We start from the raw sequence: 11,177 nt of genomic DNA on the forward strand, positions 1-11,177 counted from the left end.
GAAAAGAAAAGGGTGTGTTGTGATGAGTCACTTAGGGTTAGGAGATGTGTTCATGCATCTTTTGCCTACGAGAAAAATTTAACATTTATGCAACAGTATCACCAATGATATAAAGATGGCCCTTATTATAGCTAGAAAACTAGAAAAGAAAATAAATGCTACAAGAAGCATGAACAGCACAAACTGAACCTCTAAGGTATTGTAAGAGAACGTGCATGGTATTACCCAGCATAAAGTAGTGATTTGGAAATCGAAAATTTTCAATACCATGCTTTCAACGACATACATCACAGTTGTCCAATTAAAAATAATTAAATATCAATGATACCGGGGATATAATATTTTCAAATGTAGACATCTACCTATAGTTAATCCGTCTTCCTCTACATCTTTTCCGGGTTCATTTGAATGACATAAACCAAGCTCAGATCACACACTTGCTATACACAATAAATTTGAAATTTAGGGGAAGCAATCACCTGGGGGGCAAAGATATAAGCTGCAGTCCCAAGAATTGCACCTCCCATAAGAAATCCGGCAAGAAAATCCACACCTCCACCTCCACCTTCTCTGTAACAGTACACAAGGGAGGCAACAAATGAAAAGAACAATGACTCTTTACATATTCTTCAAAGGCAAGAAATAATTAAAACACAAGTGCCAGGAATGAATTTCAACACTACTTAGCCTCCTAGGCCCTAGCATTCAAAAGCTAAGCTAGAACAATCGAAAGTTAAAAGGAAACGCTGAATTTCTTTAACAATGTTGTCGGTGGTTACAAGTATAGAGTAGGTTTATACACCTCCCAATGATAAGAAACTAAACTACACATGCTTCCCCTTCCTTTGCAGTTCAGTGAAATTTAACATGACTTTATATCTGGTATACTCCAATCTGTCTTAACCTTCTCATTAGAGGATGATAGTATCATGTTGAGCAGAATATCTAGCATCACATCTTACAAAATACAAGAGTATCAAGTTTAATATTAATTATATTTAGGAGAGTTCAATTCAATGTGTATTATCGAAAATCGAGTGCGAGGACAGCGAATTTCATCAAAGCTTTAAAGGTAGTTCAGTATAATTTATTCTATCCGTATTAGCAGGAAACTTAATTTTATTATTGCTTTTTCAATCATGCTACATAAACACTACAAAATCGGCTACTATCAATCACTCCGTACAGGAATACGGAGTAGCTCCACAATATCTAAAAATTTTCATATTAAGATACGTGTATAAATAACAATGAGTCTTATGAATCTAACTGCTTAAAAGAATTGCAATACGGCATACCGGTATTCTGCACAAATAGATGACCTGCGATTCCTGCTCACAGCGGAGTGTGATCTTCTCTGAGCAGTGAGATTAGGCCCAGGCCAGAGCCCAGGCCCAGATCCAAGCCCAGAACAATTACGCTTTGTTAAACATAGCTCCTGAGATGCCTTGACATGGCCACCTATTCACCATTCCCAAAGCAAAGAATCACACATCAAGTAGAAAGATATAGAGAAAAGAAATTCATTCGATGCTTCTAGAAACCTAAAAATGTTTCGAGTCTGCAAAACCGTTGAATTCAAGTTCATTTACGGATCAATCGTAGATAGAGAAACGCATAGATCTTAGCAATGCAGGTTCAGCAAAACCATTGAAAATGAAAGGATCGAAAGTGAGAAGAAAGAACCTGGAATGGAGAATGGCGCAAAAGAAGCAGTCAATGCCATAACACTCAGACAAAATGAGAGAAAAAGAAAAGCTTATTGCTGCCGCTGGTTTTTTCTTCTCAGATGCTAAGCTACTGAGCTAATAAGCTTTGAGAAGTAGTAGTTAGTTAATAAGACACAAAATCGTATTTTACGGATCAAACATGGACAGAGATATTATCACAATTAGTGTATTTTGCGTCTATTGTTAGAGAAAGGACACAAAAACTTTAATAAAGGAACATAATTTATTTTTTTATTTTTATTATTTTTCTTAAATTTTTATTATTATATTTTTTATTATTATATTTTTTAAAATTTTGAATGAAAAAAATAAAAATAAATTAGATTTTTATAATTTGCTTTAATTATCACTAAATAGAATACAAAAACATAAAATTTAGTGTTTCTGTATATTATATCTTATTTTCAATATCTTATCTTATCTTATTTTCGAAAATAAAGTAGTCATATCCGTTTTTAGGATTTTATTTTGTCTTTTCTTAATTTTTATCTACTAATTATTTTATTAGCTAATTGATAATTGGTTTTTTAAGAAAGGACATGTATAGTGATTACTCTTACGTCTTATCATATCAAAATAATTTCCATTGTAAATTTTGAGTGTTTTTTCTTTCTAAAAAAAATCTTAAATAAAAACAAACTTTTGGTTAAAAAATTTTGTTATGGCTCTTTATTGTGTAAAAATTATTTCTATTTATGAAATAAAGAAATGCAGGAACTTATAAACAAGTTTAAGGTTGGTAGTAGCAGTTAGAAAATGGACAAGTTTGGTCTTCGTCGGTTAGTCCGCCATCATTATTATAAATTTATAGGTTGATCCGCCTTTATCAATTGTAAATTGTCTGCCTCTCCCTTTCAAGTTTCCATCGCCAACCTGTCATGCTATTGTGTTTCTATAGTTAGGATTTGGTACTAAGTTACTAATTATTTATGGATTTCAATCAAAAGTTCAAACTTCAAATCATACATTATAAACTGCACCGAGAGAGAGACCCCCAATTTAAATAGTGGAGCAAAGCACCGCGTTGTACTTTGCTGCCGAGTAATTTTGGCATGTTGCCTAAAACAATTGGTCTTTAGCTGATGATGATCTGAGATTTTTTAAATAAGAAATTCTACTACTAGTAAAGACCAAGGGATGCAAGTAAATATTGGTAACTTTATCACATTCTAAAATAACTTTGGGGAGGATTAACCAAGCAAAAGGGTACTTGCCTGTTAAGTATTAACGCTTTGGCTAATCTATTACAAGTTACATAACCAAATGAGCAAATCATATTAGTATGGAAGCTGACAAAAATAATCGATTGAAATAAATCTCAGTATTCTGTTTGGTGTAAAATGGGAGACAGGAATTGAAACAAAAATGAAACTATAATTTAATTTGCACAAAAAATAAAATTGGAATTAATTAATTGAAATGAAAGTATTTTAGGTATAAAATGTTATTAAAATTTCAATCTCCATCTCTAAAAATTTCAGTCCCCTGTGTCCCTACTTTTTAGAAGTACTGAAATACTGAGAATTTTAGAGACAGAGACAAAAATTTTAGTACCAGTCTCTGAACTAACAAATACGATACTAAATCTCAGTCTCTGTCTCAATACCTTAAAACAAACGCTACCTAAAGGATTGTTAAGATAAATGAAAACTTAAAAAAATTGTATTATTTTAATAAAAATAATTGAACATGATATACAATTATACACTCAAGGTTTTAAAACAGTGTTTTATTTTCTAATATTTTTGTAAAACTAATATAATATTTATCTTTTTAAAATTATTTTTTTCGGCGCCAAAATCTTTCTATACATTTATCCGTCCGTCTTTCTCAATTATAACAATAGAAAAGACTAATAAAGAAGCCAGGAACAAAGGAAACCCTGTGATAAAAAAAAAAATAGTATCATCCGCAAGTTCCTAGTAACATTTCTGAATTATGTCGGCCGGAATTCTCTCTATGTACAAACAGCCGTAACTATTTGATCTGTAACAAAAAATATAACACCAAAAGCAAGTATTTAACTAAGGAGGAAACCAAAAAACCCTTATTGACTCTAAAGGGGGCTCATGAAGGTGGATAAGGGTTCCTACATGATAGGCTATAGCTTTTATCGAAGGCGATAATGTACAAGATTAGAGATATACTAGGTAGATTTTATTTGTCTGTGTATCTCCCAAAAAGGAGAAACGAAGTATTCACATGATGCCCATCAGGCGAATGTTCAGCTTTTGGAGCTGGTTTGACAGGTTCCTTATCCATCCCCGATAAGAAAAGGGAACATACCCTTACGTGGTGGTAGTGGCGGTGCTGGCGGTGGCTGTGGTTTTGTTTCGCCCCCCAAAGCAAGCTCTAGGTTTGGAATCCCAACTTGAAATTGACCCTCATAATCACAAGGCCCCTCCACTGGCATGCCATTAAGCATCAAGCGTGAGTCATTTTTCTGATGCAAACCGACAGGAAAGAAGGTTCTTTCCATAGTTCCAAGGTCCTCATGAATGACTTTATCTAAGCAAGCTTCTTTGCATCCTCTACCCTCAACCGAAGATAAGGTACCGGGATGGTTTGCCGGGGCTGTAAAACTGCCATTGAAAGATTCCCTACCACCTGAACTGCAACTTGCATAAATTTCACCGAAACCTGACTTGAGCTTCTTGCTGGAAGTTTCTCCATCTTCCAATTTCTGATAACTATCTGCGGAAGCCTTCAAAACTGCATCTGAAACATCTATATGCTCAACTCTTTTATCATTGGTTTGCTCACAATTGGTGCCTCTTATAGTCGGGTCTTCTTGAAAGGTTGCCTCCATGTTAACATTGAGATCTTCTTCTATCAGTTTCCTTTTAGGCCTTCGCTGATCTTCATCATTGTTAGTTCTTTCTGAAATTTGATTCTTTGAGGTATTGCTTGCAGCATCTATCTCTTGTTTGCCAGCAGAAGGAATCCCAGAAGACAGAGAGTTCTCCTTGACTGAAATATCAAAATCAATTTTTGTTTCCAAAATCCTGCTACTCACATGCGTTCCCATTGCTTCAGGAGGTGTGGGGATTCTGTGCTGTCCATCTTTCTGCACAAAGCAAGAACATCAAACCAACCACTCTACATATTCCATAATCTATGAAATCAAAATAAAATTTGAAATTTTAAACTATTATAAATCACTGACATCACAGCATTGACAAAGAAAATTTTAAGTATATCAAATTAAGCATTGAAGAGTAGAAGTATTACCGGAGGTGAACCTGGAGAGTGCATTTGTTGGCACAATTGTTCACTGCTTGTCGGATTCTTTGATGCAGATTCCGCGTTGATTCTACTATCTTGCCTCCGTAAGTTTACTTGTGGACCCAAACGTGCCTGGTCAAAAATAGTTTCTTTAATATCAAAATCCCCACTTAAAATAGTATCGCCTTGGTCCATGGAAGTGGATGAGAGAACTTCACTGCAGGTTTTACCACAAGCAATTGGTTGTTCATCCATCCGCATTGGTGAACAGTGGGTTTCAGACAAAGTCATCACAGCAGTCAGAGAACCCTTCTGAACTGGCAACGCATTCAAACTGGGACTACAAATCTTTTTTGCAGAATCAGAATTATTCCTCCTCTGCCCTCTAAATACACCCCATAAGTAAAACAACATATTCCAACCTGCAGATAAAAATGAAATTAAAACAATTAATTTTCTTATGTTGTGATATAAACTATTAGTGGTTCTCACAAGGAACGATTAAAAATCCATACGCTGAGAATTTTCAGGAAGCTGATTGGAGGGGAATATAAGAAGTTCAACACCATCAAAAATTCCTTTAAGCGCTAAATCATTTCTAATCATGTGATCCAGTAGACCCTTGTAGTGTCTCTCGTAACTGCATGAGAAAATTATTAAAAAAAGTAGATAATTACTAGACACAAAATCAGAGAAACGTGTTTTCAATTTTTTATTTGGCAGCTTTCTGTCAATAAAAAAAATGATATTCATATCCTTGCCTTTCAATGTCTTTAGCAAAAAAGTAAAGTGCAATATTATCTTCCTTTGCCCCGCCTTGATGAAATTGTGTAGGCCACGTGCTCAAGCGAGAAACTTCATTGAGGGAAACCTCAGGAAGAATCTTGTTCACTACCTCAAGAACCTTAGGGGAAGCATATGTGGATAAATGCGCTTGAATACCAGTACATAAGTCAGGCGGCTTTCCGCTTCTATGCATTCGAAAGACACCTCTGCATGAAAAACAAAGCATGTAGATCTTACTTCAAAGTTAAACATTATAACATGAACAAAACAAGGGCAATAAAGAATAAAGAGAAACTAGCTTATCACGAAATGTTACACACTGCCAAATGTATTCATATTCTGGAAAGACTGATATCTTTGGAAGAACACTTGAGACAGCCAAAGCTTGATTGCGAAAGTCTCTAACTACAGGATTTCCAGGAGTAGGACCAACAGATTCTAACTTTCTAGGTTGTGATCCAAAATCAGCTGGACAAAAGCTATGTTGCTTCGAATCATTGGAAGACGAAGTTTCAAATGTAGGATTCTGAAGGATATCCTGCCTCACTTTTGTTTCTTCAGTAGAAACAATATTCTTTGGAGTGTCAATAACAAACGCCTTATCTTGAGAAGTGACTTCGGACTTCATGTCTATGGCTGATGTAAGAAACTTCTCAGTTTGGTCAGGCACTTCTTTCCTCTTGCATATTTTGGGCCTTCTAAGTAAAGCTGCCTGGATTGCAGCTTTCAGTCTATTATCTTTATGTGTTTTGTCTTTTGAACTGTTTGGGCCAGTGGCTGATCCTTCCAGGCCAAATTCCTGTTTATCAACCATGCAACATTCTGTAGCATGGCCTAAATCCTTACATTTGTGACAGAATGGGCTTTCAGAAGCATTAGTAAGACCAGACCTCACACAATCACCAGAACTACCTTTGGTTTTATCAACCTGATTTGTTATCTCTCTTGATTGAGGCAGCCCATCTAATTGAGTTTCATCACCACTGGTTGATGTTCTCTCTGAAATTTAAGGAATCAAATAAGAGGAAATCTTTGCAGATTTCATAGTTCAACTTAGTTCTAAGCACAAAATGACAAGATGAACCAAAAGATGATCCATTGAAACTAAAATAAGACAATTTCATAAGAGATGCTGTTCCTAAACTGAAACAAAAATACCTAGACAGCTAATTGGCATGTAAAAACATCATGTTAAAAAATAAAAGTAACATAACAGGAAAAATATGTTTCCCATCAGGACCACAACTGAACTAACTAGAGGGTCCAAACACTTACGGCTTGTATTATTCTTAGACTTCAATAATGAATTTGATCTCCCATCTTGGTTGACCTTAAATTCGTGATTGTTGTTAATTGTTGAAGGTTTAGCAGTTTCGCTACGAGGGGTAAGCTTCTGATCACTCTTAGATGTCAGAAGAGCAGAACTAGCCATGGTTGAACAAACAACAGGCCGATCAACCCTAGAGAAAAATTTCCTATCAGAGGCACCTGATTCTTTTGCTAGTTTTGATCCTTTTTGATCTGCAGTAGTTCCAGGTTTGGAAGTAACCATTTTGACTTTTGATTCAGTGGCACATGAATGGCCCAAATTTGAGGATTTCAATGAACTAGATTTGCTTATCATTCGTCCCGGCATTTCAATATTCTTAGAGGTATGTTCACCAGCCCCTTTCTTCTTTTGCGGGACTTCATCAACAAGTTTGACTCTGGGCTTGGAATTGATGTTGTTGAATGAATTTGACTTTAACAATGTACCTAAACAAGAATCCACAGCTACATATATAAACAAAAAAACATCTTAGGAAGGTAGAAAGGTGTTCACAAATGTAAAATAGATCCATACTCTTAGCTGTTTGACTCCGAGGACCAGCAGATAGAGAACGAGCAAGTTCTATGTCATTGCCATTGGAGTGGTTACAAATGGAGGTCTGATGATCAGACTTCAACTTTCCTTTATCAATGCTCTTGAACGAAGACTCTCGCGACAGTGGAAATATTTTCTTGGGGCTTGACCCCTTTGGTGACCCTTTACTTGATTCAAGAGCTTGCCTTTTCCCTGCCTTTGCCAATTCTTCACCCTCGGAAGGCCTTTTACCAGATATTTGCGCAGTTGAACAAACTTTATGGACCTTTTTCTCTTCAACATCTGCAACCAATAAATAAATAAAATAAATCAGAAATCTGTGTTTGAAAAAAAATTCACAGATATGCCAACACGCAGCAATATATGTGGTGCTCGATATGGTGCCCTAAACGTAAGCAAATTCAGCATGAAAAAGAAATGTGTGTGAAGCAGGATAAAGAATAAAGGGTCTGAAATTTGAACATTATCCTGTTTTTCCCATGTACTACCATATGTGAAACTTCACTCTTACCCAGCCGATGTTTTTCAGTCTCCTCAGCATACTTGCATTCTTCACATAACCAGTCACCTTCTGGGACCTTTTCGAGCATTTCTCGCATGCAATAGCTGATTCACAGAAATAAGAATTATAAGTCATTTCAGTCAATGAGAATATATGGTAATCTAATAGAAACTAGGATTGTGTATGGAAGGTTCATATGCTCACGTGTGCTCTGCACCATCACTGCATCTACTACATATTGCAAGTAGCTCCTCGCGACCAGCATCTCCACAGATGTCACATACCTTTACCTATTTTCCAGTTAATAAAATCATGAAAATGCTTTTCCTTGTGATAAGCAACATAAACTTTTTTTGCAAGAGAAATGGAAGTTTGAGTAAAGGAATACGAAAGTTCTTGAATGATTATAAGCTGAGTAAATAGCATTTGCAAATCATTTCCCTATACCACAACAGAATCATTGAAAAATTCAAACCAGTACAATCCACTCCTCACATTTTCATCTTTATCAAGTTTAGTTTCAAAGAAAAGTATAAGAACAGTAAAAGGAAATGTACCCACATCATGCTCAACATCTGAGTCATCGCTCACATCTCCAGATTGAGCTTCGGGCTTGACGGGTGATTTAACAAGCTCCCCCTGCTTCTCGTGCAGTCCATCATGGGCTGGAACTTTACGATCTTCGTCTTTCACATCACCAACACCATTGTCACTATCTGCTTCTGACTTTGGATATACTTTTGCCGAAAACTTGCTAGTAGTGCCATTAACAAGCCCTTTGTTATTTGCAAGAAATTTTTCACCTGAAAAATTAGCAGTGATTATCTCCTTGGTTGGCGATGACTCAACATTTCCAACACAGCATTCTGATGAATTCTCTGGCATATCTGCATCTTTAGAAGAGGGTATCTCACACAAGCCTGATATATAAACAGATGGCCCACTTGTAGATCCTTCTACTCCTAAGTGACTAACTGAGGATGAACTACAAGAAATATTTATTTTGTCTGCATGTCTTTGATGGCTATCACTAACTAAATTAGCATTACTGTTTCTACTGATACACGAAGAGCTGTCATCAGGTCCTTCTAAACACTTGGCATCGTGATACTTCTCTGATAAAGTTTGTGTGGTTTCAGCATTTTCAGACAGAGATTCATGACCAGAATTAACACTAAGCAAGTTACTGGTTTCACTGACAGCATGCTTCAATCTTTCACAAGCTGTACTCCTATGAGAAGATAGATCACTCACATCCATAGAAAACTGACTGGGTTCCCCTGATCGACAATTTTCATCAGAGCATTCTTCAGCCTTTGTTCCAGTTAGAGCTCGATTAAGATGCATGCAAGATGAACAAGGAGCTGAGCAAATATTACAAGTCCCTGATTCAAGTTCCATATCAGCGTTCTGGATCATAGAATGTTTGACAGACTTTTTTTTCCCCCAATTCTTGTAGTACCTGATGTGTAAAAACCAATGTTAAAGGAAGTTGATCATTGATTCAGACTTCGCTAATCAAAAATAGCTCTCACTAATTCTTTCTACAAGGCTAAAGTTCCATCAAACGACAAATGAGATCATCAATGTATATTGATACCCTTCACCTTTATTTATCTATAGTTTTAGTTCAACCTTAGGTCCTTGACTTCAATCATAAATTAAATATTAAGTGACAAGCCTTACAAAGTAGTAGAGATGAAAGCTGGTTGGTTGTTGATTTTAATGTTCATTGCTTAACCTCTAGGGAGATAATAAAATAATCAAGAATAGTATGGTAACTGATAATGGATAAATCATAAATGGGGAAGAGATTATAAATGATTAAAAAATTTCAGAAGCATTGAAGTTAATTATTCCTGATGAAACTTAGCATTCATTAAAATCAAAGCATCTTACTTCTAACATTGTCATAAATAATAAAAGAAGGAATCAAGACAAAATTATCAAACTACAATGTGTTCCAAATGCAGTTGCCACTATACATATTTGAGCTAAAAAGAGAACAGATTGTGAATTCCAAACTACATTAACAATTATCATCTAGAAGGTGATCCCAAACTACATTAACAACTATCATCCATCCTAATTCTTGCAAACATAAGAGCAAACACCTTGCAAGCACTAATCCATAAATTCTTTCTCTGAGAACCAAATAACATATTCAACTATTGCAAATTTGCATAACCACATATAAACGCTAAGTCTATTAAACTAACCAATAAAACATGCAGGCGAAAATTTCAAAAAAAGTCCTGTAATCAACCCTAACTCCAAGACACTGAATCAGCTCACCCTATAATAACAACTAACAAGTACCAAACTTAACAAAACAACTTCCCACATAACTACAGATATGAACGAAGAAAAGAAAAACAAAATGGATATATATAAATATGAACAAATCTGAATAATTAATATAACATGTTACCCTAAATAGGAATGGATTCAGATAATCACAAGCGTCTTGCTTCCAAACACATTGCAAAAGAGTCCGGGGCGTTCAGCCATTGGCGTTGCGGCAATCAAAGCGTAAAGTGCCTTTAAACGACGCCGTTTTGAAGCCACCAAAAACCTCTCCCCTCTCTCTTTCTTCTTCAATTTGCAAAAAAATAAGAGTTTCTAGCTTTCTGTGACGACAACACCGACCAACCAAAAATGCACGAATTCAAAGTGCAGATACAGAAAAACTTAAAAACACACGATCCGATTAGAATTCTCGTTCCATTTTTTATAGTAATTGATAAATTAGCAATCAGTTCATAAATTGTTTTCTTCCCTTTTCTTTTTTTTCCCCTCCCTCTGTGATCTGAAGCGGTGAAAAAAAGAAAACAAAAATCTCAGAGATGAGTTTTTATCAAATGAGAATTTAATCAATTTGTCAATTTATATAATCTAACGGAGCTCGCTCTCTTTCGTGTCTCTAAAATTCTTCTGTGTTTTTTTTTTTTTCCACACGAATTTCCTTTCACTCTTCCCTAAAATTATTTTTCCGCATGCTGCAAAATAAAATTGACAATAAATATAAGTAAATGCAAAATTGAAAAATGATTAAGGTATTATATTAAAT

The 11,177-nt window shown here is 35.4% G+C and overlaps 2 protein-coding genes across 4 annotated transcripts in view; both read right to left on the bottom strand.

Moving 5' to 3' along the window:
* LOC107477381 (uncharacterized) overlaps positions 1–1,844 on the bottom strand; it is a 2,537-nt gene extending 693 nt beyond the window's left edge. The window contains exons 1-3 of the mRNA XM_016097382.3: positions 1,687–1,844; positions 1,299–1,461; positions 480–570 (exon numbers count right to left, since the gene is read on the bottom strand). Of these exons, the coding sequence (XP_015952868.1) occupies positions 480–570; positions 1,299–1,461; positions 1,687–1,726 (294 nt within the window). The 5' untranslated portion in view covers positions 1,727–1,844. The remainder of the gene's footprint in view (positions 1–479; positions 571–1,298; positions 1,462–1,686) is intronic.
* Positions 1,845–4,604: 2,760 nt separating this feature from the next.
* LOC107477384 (uncharacterized) lies at positions 4,605–11,056 on the bottom strand. 3 transcript variants are annotated; one of them, XR_002371763.2, is made up of 12 exons: positions 10,539–11,056; positions 8,669–9,569; positions 8,312–8,397; positions 8,117–8,211; positions 7,585–7,887; positions 7,017–7,496; positions 6,062–6,740; positions 5,717–5,947; positions 5,471–5,595; positions 5,186–5,377; positions 4,962–5,087; positions 4,650–4,797 (listed from the first exon to the last, which is right to left on the bottom strand). XR_002371763.2 is itself a non-coding variant. In XM_016097384.3 (11 exons), exons 2-11 carry the CDS (start codon positions 9,524–9,526, stop codon positions 4,743–4,745), a joined length of 3,324 nt encoding a protein of 1,107 aa, XP_015952870.1. In that variant the 5' UTR covers positions 9,527–9,569; positions 10,539–11,055; the 3' UTR covers positions 4,605–4,742. The 3 variants fall into 3 exon arrangements, 1 of the variants encoding a protein (XP_015952870.1); XR_008007003.1 differs by having other exon boundaries at positions 4,660–4,793; XM_016097384.3 differs by having other exon boundaries at positions 4,605–4,793; positions 4,962–5,377; positions 10,539–11,055.
* Positions 11,057–11,177: the final 121 nt, after the last annotated feature.

This window comes from Arachis duranensis, chromosome 3 (assembly GCF_000817695.3).
Source record: "Arachis duranensis cultivar V14167 chromosome 3, aradu.V14167.gnm2.J7QH, whole genome shotgun sequence".
In the NCBI taxonomy this organism is placed as follows: domain Eukaryota; kingdom Viridiplantae; phylum Streptophyta; class Magnoliopsida; order Fabales; family Fabaceae; genus Arachis; species Arachis duranensis.